The sequence below is a fragment of the Hippichthys cyanospilos genome, chromosome 15 (genome assembly GCF_059441005.1).
Source record: "Hippichthys cyanospilos isolate Australia breed blue-spotted pipefish chromosome 15, RoL_Hcya_1.0, whole genome shotgun sequence".
In the NCBI taxonomy this organism is placed as follows: domain Eukaryota; kingdom Metazoa; phylum Chordata; class Actinopteri; order Syngnathiformes; family Syngnathidae; genus Hippichthys; species Hippichthys cyanospilos.
The window spans coordinates 1,214,191-1,238,009 of NC_142383.1; the positions used below are offsets into that span (position 1 = coordinate 1,214,191).

Consider the following 23,819-nt stretch of genomic DNA (forward strand, 5'->3'; position numbering starts at 1 on the left):
AGAAGGAAATCGCCGATGATATGTTCTCGTTTAAGAAAAATTCTCCTGGAGCTCCTGGAAGCCATCTTGTTGCCATTCTCTATCATAGTTTGTAAATGCTCCGCACACACCAATCGTTTTTATCCTGTTTCATTGGGAAGCACAGCTGCTTATGTTGACGCCAAAGCAGCTGCATCTAAACCACTACTTGTACCTACACCTGGAGCAATGTCACATTTATTTCAGTTGCGTCACTGCATGACATGCAATAGTTTGCCAGCCCAGTGAAAAGGCTGTATGGAAACTGTCAGAGGCCTGTTTCAATGTGATTATTAAAACCTAGTTGAGTCCAAATGAAACTCTTTGCACGCCAAAGCATTTTTCCTTTTCTTTGCTAAATTGATAAATGGGTTGGAGATGTGTCAATAGGGAGGAGGTTATCTAAAATTAACACACACCGTTCCACAAAGGGTTTTGTTACACGAGCACATAAACGTGAGGCCTGTTTGATGTGTGCCCCAATAGAGGCAGGTCAAGGGGTCACACTCCCACAGTTATCTGCACACCCAACACCTACACGACTATTTGAACATCTCAGGATGGACTGTATCAAGCTCATGACATCGGAGGAGAGACAGCAATGTGTGGTAAAGGGTGACATGTGTGACATGAGGCTTTCCCACCTCTGTGCAAACTACTAACGCAGTGGCAAATGCACTGCTGAATACAATTTTCCAAGATAGGGCATTCCCACCAAAACTTCTAGTGACAGTGGCACTCATTTTGCAAGAGATTATCTTGCCATTAACAGCTCAAAACACTGTTTATATCACCCGACCAGTGGAGGCACAGTTGAGAGAGAAAACAGCACACTTAAAAACACATTGGCAAAGTGCTGTGAGTAAACACCCTAAGGTGGATACGGCCTGTAAGTAACCGTACAGCGGTTACTCCCCTAACAGGGTTAGGGTTAGGGTTAGGGTTAGGTGGATATTGGTGGACACCGGCAGTGGGGGAAGCCAGCAACGTGCATGTGCCTTTTGCCACATATTTTGCTTTTAATATATAGAAAGTATGTCTAGACACACATCCTTCTGGGTAAATGACTCAGGAGGCACTGGAGTATCACTCAGCCAAGCTATAAAAAATAGTGGGACAGAGGCAATTTGGGTCTTTGCCCACTTGACTGACTCTATTTAAAAAAACCTCACTTTAAAACTGGGCTTCAGTGGATAGTAAAAAATGTAACCCAGAGAATGTTTAATGCCAACAATTTATCTTCTGCTTATCAGAGGCTGACCATAGAAGCATCAGCTTAAACATGGAGATCCAGACTACTCTCACCCCCAGCCACACTTTCTCCTTAGCATGGCCTTTCAGTAATTTTCAAACATTTAAAAAAAAAATGTTGGGACAAAAATATGAACATTTGGATTTAAAAGTTGTAGCCTCCTCTATCATTTAACTTCCCCATCCTAAACTTATTGATAATGAGAAAAAAATGGCTATTTTTCTAGTGATAGGTGTGCCATTGTTAGATCTATGTTAGTAAAGCCTAAAAAAAAACACACAAGACATTTACTTTTGACTAGAATTTTACTTTTAATGTAACAGCTGTCTGTAAAGTAACATTTGTGGGAAGAATTGTAATTGTCTGTTGTAAAGTGCTTTATGTAAACTCAAAAAGTGCTAAACAGTGTATTAACTATTTCTCCATACTTCCAGCTGTGGTCATTCCAAGCATTAAAATGAGGGTGCACCATCTATTCAGAAGGTAATTGTGGAAGCGAAATGTATGTTAAAACACAAGGCATAGGATTATCTCGCGTTTCTTTGAGGTGTCCCCTTTGCTTCTGTGGCTGATATCCATAGGAACCTGTGTCTAAAGAGTCTGTTGAGGTCAGGTTGAATGATTTCATAACAGATGATAATGATGTTGGTGGTGATAGTACTGGTAAGTGACATGGAATAATGGAGCCATGTGTGACGGGCTTTTCAACTGGTTTGTTGTGGTCTCCGTTGGTAGTTTCTGATGAAATGCTTCCTTGGTCAACACAACCCATCACTGGTGCTTCTGATTTCCAGTGAAGCTCTGGAATAGCCATTATTTCTGCCTCATTGTGGTGACTCATTTCCACAAAAACAGGATGGCAACTTTTTGTCTGGAAAAAAATAACAACACCATCATTGTGGAAAAATCTGAAACTTTTTGTGAGACATTTTTCAACTTCTACTGTTAATTACATTTCACTGTTGAAGTTAAATACCAGTTTGGCTCATTTGCATCAGTACAAACAGATGAAAAGACCTGACTCTCTCTAAAACATCTCTTAAAAACGTGTTCTTTCATTTGGGACCCATGGTTCATCATCAAAAGTGAGTTTACAAACAGAGGTTAACTTGTACATTTGAGAGTTCGATGTTTTGACTTTTCTCTTTCACTATGACAGAACGACAGCAATGCAACACTCCACCAACTTGATGTTCACTTGCCTCTTCATGTTTCGCCCACTTGTGACATTAAGTTACAGTATTTGAGCTCAAACAATGAGAAGAATCTCATATATATATATATATATATATATATATATATATATATATATATATATATATATATATATATATATATATAAGCCACATATACATAAAATTTAGGGTTAATATACACAAATAAAATATATTCTCTTTTTTTATTGATATGCGTTGAAATTGAATTGTGCTGAATTGCAGAATTGCTGAATTCAAAATCCTGTAAGTGAGTCAATTCAAATTTAATTACCAAATACTTACCAGTGATGTCATCCATTTGTCCTTAAATACTGGCATTGGAATTGGAGGATACACTTTCATTTTTATACTATAAAAGATAACATGCAGAAAATGTTTTGAAAAGCAAAGTATAACAACAGAGTGACACATGATGAGACAGTGTGTTTTGTTGCTCACCATTCCCAGTTTCTGTAGCAAAGAATAACAATTAAGCAGAGGAGAACAAAAATAGTAGTGAGAGTAATGGCCACAGCCTTGATCAAGTTATCAGCTGGTGGAAGACAAACAGCACAGATAAACAATGAGCAGTGTTCTGATGTATGGGTTGTTTTCATAAATACTGTCATTTTAACACATTTCTAACCAATTTTCTAGCTAGTAAGAAGAAACAAAGTACTCAGTGAATTCAAGGTGACTGTGATGGACGTAGCACCACATTGACCAACAGTTGTATTTGCCTTCACGGTGAATGTGTAGGAGTTGATTTGAAGGTTTTTTGCTATTAAACTGGTGGCCTGAGCATCATCTGAAACAAAAAAGGAGTCTGAAATTGTAGAAAAATACCACAGGCAGGCTTCATATTATGCGAGTGACCTTCAGCAGTGGCGATTAACACAGCTGGTCATATTCGGGTAGAGTTTTGAAAGTACAGTGATCCCTTGCGCCTCCCCTAAAGCTATATTGCGGAGAGACACGCTGTAACACTACATTCACACCGAATGCAAGAAAGCACGTCGTTTATTCTTTATGCAAGGCATTTTGTTGAGGGGTCAAGATGATCACTTTTGTGAAGTCAAGTTTTTGTCAGGGGGAGGGGAGTGTGCTTGCTGTGCACTTTACAGTGGATCCGGAAAGGAGAGCTTTGCTGAGAACTCTCACTTTTCTGGGATGCAGGAGAAATAACATTTTCTCCTACAGCACATTTATTCTTCTTTTTTATGTTGCGTGTCCCTCGCTTAGTAGCAATACTCATCTGCCAAAAAAAAAAAAGTTTCAATTCTGTAATCAAGTGGCCGATACCATGCTAAATATTGTGCTGTCAATGCTGCACTATTGTTATCTTGGCACAGTAACTATGGTTCAACAACTGTTAAAAAAGGAAGCAAACGCTGCATATACCAGTTGTCCCAAGTTCTCCCTTCTGCCATTCTACAAGCCAGGTGAGTGCTCTTGCTTGGCTCCATTTTTGTATTGAAATCTCAGCTGGCCGTGTTGGATTGCTCCCGGTGATTGCAAACCGGCCGCTATGATTCATTCCTGCCCTCTGTGTGAGACGTTGAACATTCCCGAAGCTGATTGGCTGTCACGACGCGCGACAAAAGTTCAATTTTTAACTTTACGTAACAGGCGAAATTACCGGACGTGCGGCATCTCGTGTCATCCCATACGCGTCCATTGCATCGCCCGACGCACCATCGCGCCCTGAACTCCATTGACTACAATAAAAAAACTGTCCACTTTTACGCTTCAATCGCGTTTGATGGGAACGCAGCATGAAGGTTACCTTGCATTCCAGACAGATCAGTTAACTATAAATGCACTTGCCAAAGGCACTCCTCGGACGTCGAACTACTTCAGTACACATATTTAATTAAATCTCAAATTATTCAACCTTATACAGTACACTAACTGTTTTGTTGTCCCTTCCCACTCCCATCCCTTTGACTGTAGTCTACGGAGAGCCACGGTTATGTTAGCGGCACCCAGGTGTCTAATTACAGTGAAGCTTGTAGCTGACCAAACAGGATAACAATCAGAGTTTACACTTGAAATTCCAATGAATTACTTAAGAAATGTAGGTACATTTACATCTACATTTGTGATTGGCAAACGTATTTTACTTGAATGCATTTGAAACACGGTAGAACATTTGAGTAGTAGGCAGGGCACACTCTGAACTGGTTGCCAGCCAATCGCAGGACCCACATAAAGCAACATTCACACTCACAAATACACCTAAGGACAATCTAGAGTGTCCCATAGATTGTCCCTATCCTGGATGTTTTTGCAATGTGTGAATAAACTGGAGTGCACTGGGAAAACCCACACAGGCAAGAAGAGAACACGCAAACTCCACACAGCAGGGCCGTAGCTGGAAGGTAACCTACGACCTCTAAACAATGCGGTGGATGTGCTCACCAGTGAACTGCTGTGCCACCATCGCGAAATACAACGACAATAAAATTATTTACCATCATTAGAAGAAACATTATCATAAAAAATCCATTACTGAAATGCAGTGTAGCTGCTTTCGCAAAGACTGTAGGAGCTCTCAAAGGTAAATTGCACACAGAAATGAAATGCTCAAGCTTGTGTGGGCATGTGTGTAGATTTGTTTAAAGTGTGGCTGTTTATGAAAAACAATTGAGTTAACGTTACCTGTGCTGACATTCATGACAGTGCTGTTGTTGTGCCAATAATATAAAATGTAGCCTTGGATGAAAGCAGGCTGCTCTTGTAGTGCTACAGGATCCCAGGATACCACAACATCCATATTCCTCTGTTTCCATTTCAGAGTTTTAAAAAGACCATTGTCTATGACTGGCAAGGCAGAGGAAACAAGGAGAGCCTCAACATATAAAACAATCATTTTATGACCTTTATTTCATGACAAATCTTCATTCATATTTATCACTTACTTGTCTCTTTGACATATCCTTCTTGTGTCTCAAGTAACACAGGAGCTCCGTTAGTGCATCCATGTATTGACAGCAAATATCTAACTCCTTCTCTAAAGTATTCTGGTGAAGGCATAGCAAACAAAAGAAGAAAAGAAAGGTGCTTTCCGACAAAAACACATCATTCTCTAGATGCAACTGTTGATATCTTTGCCATAGAGAATTTAACTTACTTGAAAATATACTGACATTTGTCTGACCTGGAGGGACTCTCAACCAGTCTACTATGCACGGCCCTTTGGTTGGGCACCATTCCACAATATAACCACAGCTAGCGATTGGACTGGCAGACCAAGACAAATTGAAACCACCATTCATGCCTTGTGCTTTTGAGGATGTAACTCTACAACTTCCTGTAAGAAAATATGCAATTAAAAGTGTAAACATTCATTGTATTTACATTATTCAACGTTTATATGTTCTATTGTGCAGTGAAATTTACAATTAATATAGACTGTTCCAAATTCAATTAATAAAAAGAAAGTTGTCAAAGCTAAATTATTAACACTTGACTTCGCTCCATTTCACACAACGGTGCTTTATAATTCCTCATCATACCTGTATTGAGGATAGGGATGGTGATCATTGAAGGAGAAGAGCTTCCATATTTATTCCTGGCTGTAACATTGACTGCATATTCTTTTCTGGTGTCTAGACTAAGAGCAAAACTGTGCTTTGGGTGCATTACTCTCGATTGTTCTGGTTTATCAGAGGTTGGTGCCCATGTAATTTCATAATCTATGATGTTGCCATGGCTTTGGTTGGCCATTGGTACCTACAAAAGAGAACAGTCAGTATTCTATGAAGCAGAACAGAAACTAAGAAAATGACTATGTGTTTCTGTGAAGCAGAATAGAAACTGACAAAATTACATGATGTGCTTTGAGGTATTTTAGAGTTGTGGGGGAAAAAAAATGTTTATATTTGCATTAGATATCATAATTTTTAAGAAATTAGGCTAAACGGATTTATTAGAATTTTTTTATGGTATAAACTTACTTTCCAAGTGATGATGGTTTGGCTGTCTTTTACCTGCATCCATATATTAAGAGTGTCTGGAACTATGAGACATAGAAACGTCAACTTGATTGCGAATACCAGGCAAAAAACTGTATTTATAAGTTGTATTTGTTTTGTCTGATACAGATTTTCATTAAATACCAACCATCGCCCATCGTATGGAACTCAATACTGGGGCTCCACTCACTCCATTTCCAGAAATGTTCAGTTGTTCCACACTGCATCATCACTGTGTATGTCCAGTTGGGAATCAAGCCATTCAAGACTGCCAAATTTAGACCAACCCCAACATATCGCCTCTAGGATCACAGTATATATGAGCAACGTTTTATTTGGCCATTTTGATCGACACCTTTCTGATACTTGCTTTGTTAACTTACGACTGCATGCGTTTTCCCATCACTGATGTTTAGTTGACATATTATATTGAGAATGTCGTAAGTTTCTATTGCCCAATCCCACTCTAGTCTGACGCTACTGGCGTTCACTGATGAGACTTTTATTTCTCGAGGGGCAAACATGTGCACTAAATTGACACAAAAAAGAATTTGATCAACAAAAATATCTCTTTTACCGGGATTGTGTCTAACTTTGGAAACGGGTTTTAACAGATGTACTGAACCTCTTTTCGTAAGGTCTGCCCTATCTGTGAGCTTGATGGTGCCAAGTTGGTTTTGTGCTGTTAAAGTCCAATTCCACTCTCCAAAATCCACTTGAACTTTGTAAGAGCATCTCCCACTGGACCCCTCTGCACAATTACTGAAAAACAAAGGCCAAGAGAATAAACATTTTAATCAAACACACGACATTTTAATCAAACACATGATGACACACCACAGTATCTTTTACCATCCACAAGCAGTGGTGTGCCATCAGGGCCTTCAAGGCCTTCTCTCTCGGCCCGAACATTATCAGATGGACAGACATTTACAACTTACATGAATTGGTAATAATCTATTTCCAAATGTCTTTTGTCAACATTTTCTAGCATGCGTCTTGGCCATGCAACTTTCATTCGTTTGTGGTTTATATTTTGTGGGGCGGTCCATGTATGCATGTCGTCGTACCTACAGGTATATGGCTAATTACATTTCTGAGAAACTTGGAAGGTTTAATCGTGTAATGAACTAATGGAGGATATTGTTCCTTCCGGTGTTTTTAAAATGTTTTCATCATTCGTGGTCCATCAGTACCTTAAGACTGCCCATCAGTGTTTATATTAGCTTTAGTCTTGTTTTTTTATTGATGATTACAACATCAGGGGACTCTCTTTAATCATCAGTGTTCTCGTTTGCCTGCGTCCCTATGCCCACGACACATGATTTATGCAGTGGGATGCATAATTTCAATTCAACATGCGTCCCCCGGACGCAAAGTTTTTTGTAGGGGCGTTGCAATATGGCGTTATATTTGTGCCACAATTACGCACGCGCGGAAAAAAAAATTGAGCGGAGAAAATCAAACTGAGCGAGAGAAAACAGATTTTGAGAGCAAGAAAAAAAACTATTGAGCGCGTAATGATAAGAGTTTGAGCGCGCGCCGAAGGAGTTTGAACACAGAAAAAGAAATTGCTCGCTCAAAATTACTTTTTGCTCGCTCGGGATAGCCCTCTCTCGCTCAACATCTCGCTCTTGCTCGCGATACTCCTCTCTCCCTCGCTCAACATCGCGTTTGCTCAACATTGAGCTCTCGCTCGCTCGAGTCGTCCTCTGCGCTCGCTCAGTTCTGCTCACGCGTTACGTTTGTGCCACAAAACCAGCCGAATCAGACCTTGTAAAAGCACTTTGATTGACACAGCTTAGTATCCAATGAGATTGCTTGTACGCTATCCGTTGACGCACTCTCGTTTGCCCTGTGTTCACCCGAAAAGGGCAAACGAGAGTGCGTCAACACGGACTTGGGCTGGAGAATTACTTTTAATATTATTATTGTTACTGTATTGTATCATTTGACAGAAATACCTTGTTAGTTTTTGTACTTTAATAATATAAGCCCACCCCTCCCGCCCACGTCGATGTGACGCACTCTCGTTTGCTCCTTCCGGGTGAACACAACAAGCAATCTCATTGGATACCAAGCTGTCAATCAATGTGCTTTTACAAGCTCTGATTGGCTGGTTTTGTGGCACAAACGTAACGCGTGAACAGAACTGAGCGAGCGCAGAGGACGACTCGTGCGAGCGAGAGCTCGATGTTGAGCAACCTGAGCCGACATCAAATCCATTTTTGCACGTAGACATTGCCTTGACATAAGTGAGAAACATTGAAAAGAATATATAGGGCGAGGGGGCTTTCTTGTCGTGTTGGCCACTTAAGTAAAGTTGGCAAGACAGTGCCATATTTGCACTTTCACGATCAATACCTCTTATGTTGTCTGACCACCAACGATGGCTCTGTCCCTCATGAACACAGACTATTTTCTACATTGTCAAAAAAAGACATTTGTAAAATATTTAATCCGCCTTTTTCGCTGAAAATACACCATTGATCCTGATGCGCACTATAGGCTCGGCGAGTGCACAGGGGCTGTCCGTTTGATGTCTTTATATGCTAGGCCAATACTAAAATAAAAAACAATAAACCTCTCCCACAGATGATGTGTCGGCTCAGGCTGCTCCATTGCTGTGTTTGTTTAACTTCTGGTTCACATAACAAGGATCGCGAGCTCTCGCAATAAGTATTGCGAGATCTCGCAATACTTATTATGGGATCCCGCAATACTATTGTGAGAGCTCGCAAAGTATTGTGAGCAAAAATATTGCAAGATCTCGCAATATTTTTTTTTCACCATGTCCCTATAGAGGCTCCATACAAAGCAGTCTGAAGTTGTATGACAATTCTTTGCAAATCTATACATTCAAGCGGAAATCATTTTTGATTGAATCACATTATTTTGAATCGTGAGACCCATGAGAAAAAGATTCCTACCCCTAGTTTTCAGAAATCGAAATATTAATTATTGCCCATTAACTCTTTTATTCAGCAAAACTTGACCACTTACTAACATTTTTTATAAATGAGTCCACCATGTCTGTTTTGATCTCACAGGTCATGTTTTCTCGTTTTGACCTGAGACCTCGTTTTCATGAGATTTTATCTGCAGGACCTGGTTGTAGAAAAAAAACCCTCCTAAAAGTGCTATCTATAGGCCTGACACAACATCAATTCGGCTATTTTGTTAGTATTAGTGTCAAGTCAAGTAATACACAACCAGGCAACAATGAGCCAAAACGAAACACTTCCGAAGATCGAGAAGAAGAACAAATATTAACATATTGAACATAACATATTGAAGCTGAGCCTATTTTCTACCAAAATAGACAACTATCAAAACTATGAAGAAAATGATGACTGAGGTCACATTGTAAGTTCACTCTATTATTTAAATACATTTTACTGTGACATTTGTTAATATACTGTATGTTGTTGGTTTTGTCATTTTTACTGCTCGATTTTTGGGACTCCAAACATTTATTTTGGGACCCATAGTTTTTTAGTCTTGTGAGTCCCTTGTGTCCCTCTTGTGAGGGCTCAGCACTTTTCAGAGGTAAAATGAGCAATCAGCTCATAAAACGAGTCAGCCATTTCTGGGTGCATGTATGTATGCTTGCTACCTATTTAGACCGTGTTTATATTATCTGCTCCTAAGTATATCACAGAATAATTTTTGTTTGGAAATTTGGAAGATTTCCCTGGGAGAGTTGACAAACCATCACCAAAAGTTACACGGTGATGCGATTGCAATGATGGATTACAATGACAAAATCCACTGTTTCGTCAGTCGTAGTCCATTGTTTTTATCATGTTGTAATGTTTTCGTCCGTCGGCAAAACTGATGCACGTCTTTCCGTACCGATGAACTGCCCAACCTTGAGATTCAGTACTTCTACTTTCACCTGAGTTCTTATTTTTAATCACACAAATAGCTGTATATTACCTTAAGCATAAGGTGTGATACATTTTTCCCACCATATACCATATATACAGTGATCCCTCGTTATTTGCGGTTAATGGGGACCGGAATCCCCCCCGCAATAAGTAAAACCCACGAAGTAGACTGCAGTACACATATTTAATTAAATCTTAAATTATTAAACCGCATACAGTAATTGGACTGGTATGGCTTCTCTTTTCATGTCTTGGTTGTCACTCTGAGCCGCGGCAGTAGTTGCTTGTATGTCAAAATTGAGAGCAAGTAGCTGACCACACCTGATTAAAAGGCAGAGTCTTCACTTAAAATTCAAAATTATTAGAAAGGGCAAGAGGATCCCAAAGCTTTCTTTCCTTTTTCCATCGCTCTTGGCTGCTTTGTGCTCAAAAGACGTCCTCTGCTAGGACCTCTGCTAGTTTTCATTGCTAATCTGATGATACCCAACTGTATATGCCTTTAGAAATAACAGATCCGTGCAAGTGGAGGCCTGCCTTGCCGAGATTAAACAATGGATGTCTTCCAATTTTCTGCTTCTTAACCCTTTAGTACAACAGAGTTAATTATTGGCCCTGCTCATCATCAGCACTTGATTAAGAATACCACGTTGAACCTGGAAAACTGTACTATTTCCCAAAGTAATTCTGCAAAAAATCTCGGCGTGATATTTGACTCAACTCTCTTCTTTCGAACACATATTAATAACATGACAAGAACGGCGGTTTTTCACCTTCACAATATAGCTAAAATTCGCCCTATTCTTTCTCCTAGCGATGCAGAAACATTAATTTATGCATTTGTTACGTCGCTCCTAGACTATTGTAACGTTTTGTTTTTTGGACTTCCAATGTCCTACATCAAAAGCCTACAGTCTGGACAGCAGTGGTCCCCAATCCCTGGTCCGTGAACCGGTACCGGTTCATGGATCAACTGGTACCGGGCCGTGTGGGCCGCAACCGAAATAATGTTTTGGAGACGATTTAGTTTAATGGTACGCGCACATCGAATGCGAATGAGGCGAAAAAACGAAGCGTTTTGTATTGTAGTCAATAGAGTTGTCTCATGACTGGGCACGAATGCTCGTTGGGCGACGCGATGGATGCAAATGGAGCGACACGAATGGCCGCGCATGGTCACGAGAAGCGAAATTTCGCCTTTCACGTGAAGTTACATTTTTTTTACTTTTTCCGCGTTTCGCGTTGCCACAGCCAATCAACTTCGGGAACATTCAACGGCTCACGCAGGGGGCAGGAATGAATCATGGCGGCCGCTTTGCGGTCACCAGGAGCGATCCGACACGGCCAGCTGAGCTTTCAATACAAAACAGAGACAAGCAAGAGCACTCACCTGGCTTGTAAAATGGCGGAAGCGAGAACTTGAGACAACTGGTATGTGCAACGCGTTTGCTTCACTTAACAGCTGTGGAACCGTAGTTACTGTGCTAAGCTAACGATAGCGCAGCATTGTCAGCACAACGGTCTCGGCCATTGCGAGATTGGCTTCTGGCCGCTGTTGATATTACATACATAGTGAGATATTGAGAAGGATGATGTGGCTTTCGGAGCAGCCAGCACCCCCACCCCCGGTCCACAATATAAATGTAAGGCCGGTCCGTAGTGATCAAAAGGTTGGGGACCACTGCTGTACAGAATACAGCGAGACTTTTGACATGGAAGAGAAAGTTCGATCATATTACTCCGATTCTAGCTGACCTGCATTGGCTTCCAATACACATGAGATGTGATTTTAAGGTGTTGGTATTTACTTATAAAATTTTACACGGTTTAGCTCCTTCCTATCTTGTCGACTTAGTATCACCATATGTTCTACCCCGACAACTTCGGTCATAAAATGCTGGTTTGCTATCAACCCCACGGGCTAAAAAGAAGTCCGCGGGATCAAGGGCATTTTCCATTCGCGTGCCAGTACTATGGAATGCCCTACCTATGGAAGTTCGCGCAGCCACCGCAGTAGAAATCTTTAAATCCCGACTAAAAACACATTTATACTCAAAAGCATTTAGTTAATTGAGCCTGTCTGCAGCTTTCTTATTTTTTCCTTTTTCCTGCCCCCCTCTTCCGGCTCGGAGAGGGGACTAGCTAGATAATGAGGGTTGACTTGACCGCCTCCATTTGGTCCTGCGCTGATCGACCATCGCGGGTTAGGAGATCGGCCGTCTGCGGTTCACTTGGTTGGAATGTGGGATGGTTCCTGCGCAATGGCTTTGCCTGCTGTCAACACATCACTGCACTATATAGCACAATATGTTTTCTGTAATCTATATTGTTTGTGTGTATCTATTTGTCTGTATTTGGTACATGCAGCATCCACTTCAACCTGTGGGCCTGGAAGGGGGCTCCCCCTACCTGTGGTCCCTTCTGGAGGTTTCTGATTTTCCCCTAAGTTTTTCCTTCCCCTTCTGGGAGCTTTGACAGGGGATGCTGTTGTGTACCTTACACTGAAAAGATGTTTCTGTATGACTTCTTTTTTCGAAAGAAGTCTCCACATGACCTCTTTTCATCTGTGAAGCCCTTTGAGACTTCGGTGATTCAGGGCTATACAAATAAAATTTGATTGATTGATTGATTGATTGACAAAAAAAAAAAAAAAAAGTACTACAGTACTGTTCTCACCTGATTGGCCAATGATCTGTCATTTAGCTCAAGGAGCCCGCCTTCAAGACACAGACAATAATGAGGACTAGACTTTCACTGAGGGGAGTGAGTTACAACTCATTGGTCAATTGCCGCAAAGGAGTGCCCCTTGAGCTTAATGACGGCAACCTTGGCCAGGCAGGTAAGAACAGTCCTACTTTTTTTCTTTTTTCCTTCTTCTTTTTCTTTTGGTCATTGCGGTGACTTTTTTTATAGCACACGAGCGGCTGAGAGACATCAGAAGGAGAGAAAGCGTATTATCTTTTGTAATAAATAGAAATTTCAAGTGCAAACCCTGCCTTTTAATCACGTTTGGTCAGCTCTGGTCAACTGTGGGCCGTGGCTCACCATGATGCCGACTACTACAGCCGAGACATGGAAAGAGAATGCATAGCAATCCAGTCACTGTTTAAGGTTTAAGATTTAAGTAAATATGTAAATATGTCCAACTCTCGCTGGAGGAGTTCGTAGCCGAATGTGAAGTGGCTGGGATGCAGATCAGCGCCTCCAAATCTGAGACCATGGTCCTCAGTCGGAAAAGGGTGGAGTGCCCTCTCTGGGTCGGGGAAGAGGCCCTGCCCCAAGTGGAGGAGTTCAAGTATCTTGGGGTCTTGTTCACAAGTGAGGGTAGGATGGAATGTGAGATCGACAGGTGGGTGGATCGGTGCAGTATCTGCGTAATGCGGACTCTGTACCGGTCAGTCGTGGTGAATAGAGAACTGAGCCAAAGGGCAAAGCTCTCTATTTACCAGTCAACCTATGTTTCTGCCCTCACCTATGGTCACGAACTGTGGGTCGTGACTGAAAGAACGAGATCTCGGACACCACTGGCCGAAATGAGTTTCCTCCGCAGAGTGTCCGGGCTCTACCTTAGAGATAGGGTGAGGGGCTCAATCATCCGGGATGGACTCAGTGCCAAGACGCCTTCCTGTTGAGGTGTTCTGGGCATGTCCCACTGGGAGGAGGACCCAGGGATGACCCAGGACATGCTGGAGGGACTATGTCTCCTCGGAACGCCTTGGGATCCTCCCGGGGAGCTGGATGGCCGGGGAAAGGGTAGTCTGGGCTTACCTGCTGAGGTTGCTTCCCGCACGCCCCGACCCCGGATAAACAGAAGAAAATGGATGGATGGTATGTTGTTATTTATTGTGTATGCAACAAATGTACACAACTCCTATTCACCAAAGCAACTTTTCAGCAACTTTTTTACCAAAAAACAAAAAAAAAATCAATCATTACCTTCCAAGTAGTTGATATTTTGTTGGACTCCCATTAGCCAAGTGTGTGTTTCGTCCCACTGCCCACATGCACTCAACTGACTGGAAATCACGGGTTTCACAGGAAAGATCCTGATCAGCAGGGGGATCTGGCCAATCAGTATAAGATATGAAACATAATTATTCCTTAATGTAATATCAACAAATTAAATCATTTACAACTCAATGTTGGAGTGAAAATATATTGTTCTGTACTTACAGCCAATGTACGCACAAGCTCCATTGCCAGCTGTCTTTGTTTCACACATTATATCAGTGCAACTGGTCGTTGATGCTTTGTTCAGGTCAACAGTGAGAGCATAAGTATGATTGCTGATCTTGCTAATGTTCCAGTTTGTGCTGCTGGGTTCACTTAGATACAGTTTTTCCAAATCTTGTCCCATTGGTAGAACACAGCAAAACGTAGCTTTACTTCCAACTTCAAACACCTTGTCTCGTGGATAAACCTCTGGCAAATCGGAGTGAATGTTCCCTGCTGTTGTACCACACAAGAACAATATTAATATTGCATGACAACAAATGAGGGATGTCATCATACTCAGAATGTCATAAATACGGTAACTGGATATAGAAGTATTATCAACCAGAAATAATATGGCTTTTCCACTGGCTTGTCCAGTTTTGGGATCGAGACCTCAGCTTTAGTGTGAGGGAAGCACACTCCAATGCAAGATGAGGTGACCAGGTCCAGATATGTATAGTTCCTATTTGATTTGGCATTACAGCAACTTCCTCCTAAACATTAGGGAGCGCGGGGGGGTTAAAAGTGAACAATTTGGCTTTGCATTTCAGATATTATTATTGTAAAAACTAGCAAGCAAAAACTTACATAATGCACAAACTTGTCAGCCGTTAGGACCGCCATCTCATACATCAGCATATCATGCATGGACATGCATGATGGGTCATCTTGCCATGTCAACAGTATTATGTTGTTTGAAGTGGTGACTGTTATATTCTGTGGTGCACAGCGAGAAATGCCTGATGGAAAATGACCATATGATGATTGAAGAGAGTCCCAATTTTGTAATTGTAAAAATAAATTAAGAAAGACAAGACAAACAGAGGTGGGCTGTCCATTGCTACTCACAGAGTGTATATCGGTCTGTCACCGACAGACATCGGTTTTGTCAAAGGACCAGTTGAATGAAGAAACATTTTAAAAACGACCGATGTGACACTAGATTTCATGCGTCGGTTCAGATCTTCCAAATTTCTGAGAAATGTTTGATTTGCCATTTACGTAAAAGCATGGAAGTATAAACACAATCTAAATAGACAGCAAGCTTTGTGCTGCAGTTCAGAATAATTGTTTGATGAGGTTGAACTGCACACTGTGAAGGGGGGTGGGGGTGGGGGGGTAGTGATGATACTACACCTCGTAACCACCCTTTAGATCTTTAGATCGTGAGAGGGAAAAGTGTTTGATCAACCACAGACAGAACTGTTCCCTATAAAGTCTTTCCTCCCTGACCTTTAAGCTCTGACCTAAGGCTCTGCACACATGAACCAGACAAATTTAACCCAAAAATTAGTTCATTGGTAGGTCACATCAACATGACCATCTCGAAAATGTAAAAATCAAGCTTAAGAAGTTAAAAACACTCGCAAGCAATTGTCTTTTAAAAGTTGAGGTCGAAACCAAAATGCAATACATGCAGTCAGCAGTCAGAAATTTCAAACAGAATCCTCTGCCGTTCCAGGCAGTTGGGCCACAAACCAGTCAATTGTCGGGGGATGAGAGGAAACACAGCAAGCCGCCCACTGGGAAGGGTAAGACAAAATGGTGCATTGGCGGAGCGAGCTCACAAATGTGGCAGGAGCTCAAGCCTCTGCCACTCTTGTTGACAAGCACCAAAAGCCCCGTCTCCACCGACGTTATCAACCCTACTCGGCACTACTCTACTCAACAAAAGCACAGTCTCCAATGAGAAATCTACCCGGCTCTTCTCTGGGTAGATGCAAAACAGTTATAAACACAGAACACCAAATAAAACATTTTCACCTAACTATATTTTATACATTTTTAATTCTCGACAACTGTTTTTTTCTTACATTTAAATGCAAGATTAAAATTTAAACTGTACTTAGCAGCTCACTACTTTCTTCCCTAGAAAGTTTAAGAATTTAGACAGATCTCTCATAATACATTTTGGTCTTTGGAATGAATTAGTTGTCTGAACCAGCATTTTTGTGACAGCATGGTTTGTCAAAATGTGATCAGTAGAAATAGCAACTGTGTCTGTGAGCATCAAAGTATGTATGTCAAGACAGAAGTTAAACAATCCTCCCCAAAAAGATGATCACAATACCTTATATGGAGCACTTGAGCAAAGGTGCCGTATGTTTGTAAGCGCCCCAATTAGTACTTGAACATGCTTTCAGAACAATGTTGTGGTGTTTGTATCGGGAGTTGGCATGAACAGTTGAAGTATAAAGACTTAATCAAGCTGTTGCATCACGACACACTGTCGGAAACAACTTAAAAATAAAAGCACACCAAGGCACTAATGTCCACATGTTCTTTGGCAAAGTTAAGTTTTGTTAAGTTGGGCTTCTCATTGCATTTCTGCCGTGTTTTACTCTCTTGCAGGGCCTTAACTGCAATTGCTGCAATTGGCGTGACAGATTTTCTTTGATGTTTAAAACAAGTGTGTATCCGGAGAAAGGGTCAGAAAAAGTACAATCTCATTTCACACTGTTAAACTGTGCATGACGCATTTAGAATGCTGCTGCACTGTACAGTAGTAGTAAACCATTTTAAGTTCCAGGATGTGGTTGCAAAGTGCTGACACACACGATATGCAAAAGCTGCAATACTGCACTGACTCAATACTGAAGAGTGTGTGGTCTCCTCTCACCCTGTGAGCCAGAATCTACTGTTAAATGGCATGGCTGTATCATGTTGAGCAGCTAAGTGATATTAAGGTTTAAATCACAGCTCCAGAGTAATATAAAGTGTGTGGTTGACTGCAAATGAATCTGAAGTAACGTAGTGCCTTGTCTACACGTAGCCGGGGAACTTGCAAACGGGCAGTAAATGTCTTTTGCCCTATTTGCTATATGTGACCAGGCTTTTTTTTCTAATCAAAATTGAATGTTTCAAAACCTCCGGCCAAAGTGGAGACTTGCCCAAGCCTCCGGTTTCGTGGTTGTGTGCAACCAGCTTCAACGCTACTCTTTTTCACGCGGAAGATGTGGAAACCGGTGACGTCAGAGGTGGAAGTTCTTTCTGTTGGACATGTCAGAAACAGAAGTTCTTTCTGATGGGGCAGAATTTAAGACATTACTTCTGCCTAGCGACTTGGCATGCTTGTACATGAACTTGAAACAGCACTCTGCGGTTTCATATAGATGCGACTTTTTTAAATAAACAACAACGAAGAGGGGAGACTATGAAGCCGGTTACATGTGGACAAGGCTTAAGCCTGGAGCTGACCAAACATGATAACAATCAGAGATTACACTTGAAGTTCAAATTTATGACAAAAGAAATCTAGGTAAGAAATTTACAATGGTCATCTGCAGCGCTGCTCTTTCCTGCTCTTCCTTGGCATCTACAGTTTCATGAGGGAGGCAGGCACTCCTACACGGCTATGGCACGTCCATCGACCAATGAGGGCAGGAGTTGTAATCCACTCTCACCCAGGAGTTGCATCTACTTGTGCTCGAATTGGTCGATGGTTAAAACTGAACACTGAGCACCCTGCATTGAAATATTGATATTTTGGTATTAATCTGATCCACCCATACCTAACTTGTGTGTATTTAGCATACAGCATCTCCACACGTTTACAATTTCATCCACTGGTATGACTTTTATATCCTGTGTAATTACACATTTTGACATGTATCTATTTAAATCAGGGCCAAAGCTGCTTCTTGGCTCATCAGGCCACCTTCCAAAAAGGCATTCTTTACAACTTTCACAATGTCTCTTAGTATACCATTGGCTTCAGGACCTTCCAAATCTTTGTACTGGTTATGGCCAATTTTTATGGAAAGAGTCATTAATTTTTCTAAACAGGACAAATTACTGGCTTTTAACCAACAAGCACCAGTCTGGTTTTCATGTTGGTTTTGCATCAGCTGTAACTACTACTACTACTACTACTACTACTATCTACTGTACTGTTGATTGGGGGGGAAACCTTATACCTGCTGGCTGCTCTAAAAAACCACATCATCCTTCTCACTATGTATGTAATATCAACAGCGGCCAGAAGCGGTGCCAAAAGAACAAAGATCAAGCACAAACGTATGAACTGTTAAACTAAATAATCTCAAAATCATTATTTCGGGTGCAGCCCACGCCCGGTACCAGTTGATCCGTGGACCGGTGGTTGGGGACCACTGGTCTATGGGATTTACAGTCCCAGTAGTATTTCTTGGTGGAAATTGAAGTGTGAATTTTTTTAAACTAATTTTCCAAATATCTTAAACATAAGTTCTATTTTTTTTTCTGGGAAAAAAAGAATTCGGTAGTGTGATTGTTAAATTGGTTGTAGATGTTCAGACTTTATTTCCACAGGTGGGCACGTTGGTCAATTTTGCTGGTCCGACCTTCAGTATTGGCTGTGACCTGTTCATATGTCAGCCTCCAGTGGGTTGGCATTGTTTTGAGCACCCCGGGTTGTCCATTTGTCACAGTCATTTGACGGTACTTTGCTTGTTGTTTAATCGCAGACTGTCAATAAAAAAATTAATAAAGTTTACATTGTTGATGAGTCAATCAATGTCGTTGGTCTGTCATTTGTTGGCAGCCAGTCCACATCAATTCACACTGATACAATTTGTATTTTAGACAGAAAACTATCAATATTTCTCAGCACAGACTAAAGAGTTCCTTGGGTTGATGGGTTATTTTTTGGCATTATTTGGCATTCACTAGGAAATTGTGCGTCATTCGGTAATGGATCTTGCATTGGAACCAATGTAATGTACACTTTTGATTAGTTTTTTGTTTTGTTTTTAATGTAATAGGGTGTAGGTGCAACAAAACACATCTGCCATTCATGTGCAGCAATATTTTAGGAACTTATTGGCTGCAGATGTAATTACCTGAAAATAAAAAATAACAATGGCCAGAATACCCATAATATTTTTTGCCATGAAATTTTTTGATAAATGAAAGGAATTGGTTTCACAAATTTGGAGGTGAATGTCCATATGGGTGCATGCTATCTGGAAATTTCTATGTGGTGTGATGTGTTGTGTTCCAATTTAGCAACAACATGTCCGACCTCTCACACACAGGAAAAAAAAAAAAAAAAAAACTTTAGACAAAGCTAAGCAGGAACAGCAGTATCTGTGTGAGTGAACATTTATGACAACCAAAAGAGGACTGTGTCTATGAAAAACTACCTAATATTTTATTAACAGCAAAAGAGCATGTCAAAATAATGTTTTTGTTTGTCTTTGAATGCTTAATAACTGTAAGCTATAACAAGAACATGGGTTACTCACCATTGTCTTTTAAAATTCCGTCTTGTGCGCTGTTCCAGAACAGTGAGACAAGTATCAGCCAAGTGATCATAATGTTGAGACTTTGCGGCCAGAATCCTTAAAGGATAACTTTTTAGTGATTCTCCATTGAATCAGTTCACTTATTTGTAAACTAGCTTCAGAAACAAAATTCGACATTGTTATTTTGTGTCAGTCATCAAAGAATATATTGTTACTTTTTAACTAAACGAAAAGGTCTCACCTGTGACAACTGTCCCAGAACCATGAGAAAAGAATCATAAAAGCAAAACAAAAATCCAGTTTGTCCTTGTAGCAACACTAGCATTCAACGGAGCCTGTGGTACACACACTGGAGTCCATTTGCTGGCTTGTGATTGTGAAATCCAAGCGGATAGGAATGCAGGAAATGTAGAAGCTACTTTCTGGTAACCATTAGTCATAGTGGTCAGATAAAGACATAAACTCTTAAGTGCTTGGAAATGAGGTACTCATTCTGCTGTGGAGTGGGCCTGTTTGGAGGACAACATGTTTTCTAAGGAATTTTATGGAAGTTAGGGGGAACTTTGCGCAGTGGTGAAGAAAAAAATAACAAAGAACAAGTTGTTTTTGGGGGGGGGTAAAAAAAAAAAGTATGTTGTCATTGAGGAGATGCTAGTTTTCTTCCTGACATATGTTGAGGTCCCTTTGCACATGGGACTGAACAGTTACAGAGGACTAAAACAGAGTACAGTATATTTCAGGAACTGATTTATTCCTTGCTCGCCCAGAAACCCTTTTAAGTTTGAGATTAGAGACTTGATATTCATACTAACCTGTAGAATACAATAACATTGTGGTTACTATCGTAGATATAGTGTATAATTTTCTTTAGTTGTCACTCCATGCACAACATTGGGACATTACTGATGAAGACAAAAGAAAAGCTTTCTCTTTTGACAGTTAATCCATTCACCGCCATTGACCTCGAAGATTCTTTTTTTTTTTTTTTTTTTTAAATTGTTGTCTTTCATTCACTGCAATCGACAGCTTAAGAAGTCAAAATCCCACGAGGTACCACCGCTAGTACGCTAGGCCAGCTGCACGACGTCATCAACAAACATGAGACGAAACAGCCGGACGCTGTATTCATCACAGTGGGGGATTTCAACCACTGCGACCTCAGGACTGTTTTTCCTAAGTACTCTCAGTACTCCTCACACTCTGTCTGGCACCCTGCCTCTCCAACTGGGTGCTGAACTTTCTCAGTGGCATACCCCAATCAGTCAGAGTCCACAACCACACATCCAGCACCAGAACTGTAAGCACAGGGACACCCCAGGGCTGTGTGCTGAACCCCTTGCTTTACGCTCTTCACCTATGACTGTGTTGCCTCCTGACACCAGCATAATTAACAACGCAGATGACACTAGCGTCTGGAAGCGGTGGCAGACATTGTGGTCTGGTGTCACAGCAACAATCTCTACCTCAACACAGACAAGATCAAAGAACTGATCATAGACACAAGCGGCAGGCTGGAGTCACACAAACCACCACACTATTCATCAATGGGACAGAGGTGGAGAGGGGAAGGGCCTGAATATTCCTCGGCACCAACACCAGCGTGAATCTCACCTGGTCCCAGAACACTCAACAGATCATCAAGAAGTCCCAACAGAGATTGTACTTTCTGAGGAGATTGAAGAAATTTGGGATGCCAGCAAAGATTCTCACAACCGCTACAGATGTACAATCCAAAGTGTCCTCTCCACCTTCATCAAAGTGTGGTACGGCAACTGTACGGCACAAGATAGGAAGGCTCTCCAATGTGTGATCAAGACCTCATAGCGCATCTGTGGAGCAGGACATTTACCACACCAGGATTCTGCGGAGGACACACAACCTCATCAGGGACAATATTCACCCACAACACAACAGGAGCCTGAAGGCCAGGACTGCCAGGCTAGCAAACAGCTTCTACCCACAGGCCATCCGGATCATGAACAAATCCCTCACTCACTAATCTGGCTCATCACCAGTCATTTTACCGGAGGCACAATTGCACACTGCACAGTGCAGGAAAGCCGCACTATCTTCCTAACAAGAATACAGTCTTTTCACTCAATCTACTCCGTAATATCCTCAGAATGTAGGTCTATTAATTTATTAGTGGTTCACTATTACTGCCCTTATTGCTCTATTACTGTTTTTTTTTTTTTTGGTTTGTTTTATTACCCACCTTATGATTTGCTCGATGATGGAATGTACTGTAGTCTGCTCGGGGAAGTGAACATATTAAGAATTTCATTGTGTGGAATTACTATGCATATGACAATAAAACTCTTGAAGCTTGAATTTTAACTGGGCTGGGAGTGAATAAAGACAACTATGTCATCTGATGGCTAGAATCTCATCAAGGATTCAAAGAAATACATAACTGCAATTATTATTCTTCCAGAGCAGTTTTGAGGTGCCCTTAATAGGAAGGTTTACTTATTTAGGCATTTTCAGCATTGCAAATAAAATATTTTGCCTTGGAATAATCTTATAACTACTTTAAATGTACATGTAATACCTTAAGAAACAAATCAATTCACTTGCTGTCGACTGAAAATGACACATATGCTCAAGGCTCAGTTCACCATCACGGCTCATCTGTTGGTCATGTGACATTTTCAAACTAAGCTGTGATTTTTACCTCGGTCTTCAGACTATATGTCATTTTCAGTTGACAGCAAGTGGTCAAATGTTTCTTTAAATGTATTAATTAGACATGAAAAATATTTTTGTGATAAAATTTGATAAAAAAGTAATTTTTACTGGTGAAAAAGGCTAAATAAATGGACTATCCCTTTAATGGTCAGGGGGTGAAAATTAAAACATTTATCTTGAGCTCTCCAGAACCCCTTTACATAGCATAACTGTCATTATAAAGTGATTAGATAGAAGGTATACAAAGGTTTAAACACTATATACAATTCTGAATTAGTTCTCTTCGGTTTGAATAATGTGCGCTTACGTCTTCAGGTAATTTCAAGAACTGTAATGTCAAAAAATCAACTTGGGAAGGAATTTCATGGCATTTTCACGGTGCGTTTGTATTGTCTAATGGTGAAGGTACGTGATTTCTGCCAGCGACTGCCTGTCTAAATCTCATCCTTGCTGAACTTGTCCTGTAGCACTATAAATTGAGCTGTATTTTTAAGGTTCAGCATGCCTTCTGATGCTTCAAGATTTTAATCAAACTCTGGTTTCATAATTCCTAAAATTGTGTGTGTGTGTGAGAGTATATATTATATATACACACACACACACACACACACACACACACACACACACACACACACACAGCGGACCCCCATGTTACAAGTCCCTGATTTACATTATTTTAACAACATTGCGACGTGGAATACTGAGTTTTTTCATCCCCTCTATGACATTTTCCCGGTTATGCAACCAAAACAACTGTCATGACCATAGGAGCTTGGCTGTATTTGTGTTGTTTTGACTCCTTTAGCTGGCGTTCTTAGGTAACTGCTTCCATGCAACACGTGACTACAATGTTGGTCTGCTATTGGTCGGCGTCTCCTCACGGAGATGGTGGTCTGCTATTGGTCGGCCTCACTTGTTTAAAATGGCAGAACGGTAAAGCGTTGTTCGATTGTGAGTGGTTACAAAACCGTATTTATAGTGCATTTGACTGCTTACTTCAAAGTTGAAAGGGTTAACCATGGGTCCCAAGATTGCCAGTGATGTAAAAGAGAGAAGTATGAAGATGATTGATATGGAAACGATGCTGTAGATAACCTGTATTTGGGAATATGGGCATACCAAGCGGCACTCAAAGGTAAACAAATCCTTTCTATATTTTTTAACTATGTTTTCTGATTGTATACATGTATATTATACATACATAGCACTTACTATACTATTTTTGTACTAATATTTAATATGTATGTACAATTTTGATGTTTTTACCTGGGCTAACGCATTAGCTATTTAACATAGGTTTGGATTTCCTGTCATACAACGAATTGTGTATATATATATATATATATATATATATATATATA

General features: G+C 40.8%; 1 protein-coding gene across 5 annotated transcripts; it reads right to left on the reverse strand.

Moving 5' to 3' along the window:
* Window positions 1–1,562: 1,562 nt before the first annotated feature.
* Window positions 1,563–23,747, reverse strand: LOC148411303 (leukemia inhibitory factor receptor-like). 5 transcript variants are annotated; one of them, XM_088434766.1, is made up of 19 exons: window positions 20,012–23,741; window positions 19,771–19,925; window positions 15,134–15,285; window positions 14,889–15,039; window positions 14,665–14,779; window positions 14,504–14,565; window positions 14,267–14,393; window positions 7,069–7,205; window positions 6,827–6,972; window positions 6,592–6,745; window positions 6,426–6,487; window positions 5,985–6,201; window positions 5,600–5,779; window positions 5,388–5,489; window positions 5,128–5,289; window positions 3,146–3,274; window positions 2,926–3,019; window positions 2,770–2,836; window positions 1,563–2,141 (listed from the first exon to the last, which is right to left on the reverse strand). In XM_088434766.1, exons 2-19 carry the CDS (start codon window positions 19,838–19,840, stop codon window positions 1,743–1,745), a joined length of 2,526 nt encoding a protein of 841 aa, XP_088290892.1. In that variant the 5' UTR covers window positions 19,841–19,925; window positions 20,012–23,741; the 3' UTR covers window positions 1,563–1,742. The 5 variants fall into 5 exon arrangements, 4 of the variants coding, with proteins under 4 accessions (XP_088290892.1, XP_088290891.1, XP_088290890.1 ...); XM_088434765.1 differs by having other exon boundaries at window positions 14,504–14,779; window positions 19,771–19,866; XM_088434764.1 differs by having other exon boundaries at window positions 14,504–14,779; window positions 19,771–19,921.
* Between the last annotated feature and the right edge of the window lie 72 nt (window positions 23,748–23,819).

Excerpts from the sequence above, each read along its gene's own strand:
- LOC148411303 (XM_088434765.1), bottom strand. The coding sequence starts at position 19,840 with ATGATCACTTGGCTGATACTTGTCTCACTGTTCTGGAACAGCGCACAA. Across the intron at positions 15,286-19,770 it reads CGGAATTTTAAAAGACAATG|GCATTTCTCGCTGTGCACCA; the intron begins GTGAGTAACCCA and ends ATTTTCCATCAG. Across the intron at positions 3,020-3,145 it reads AGTCACCTTGAATTCACTGA|CTGATAACTTGATCAAGGCT; the intron begins GTACTTTGTTTC and ends GTCTTCCACCAG.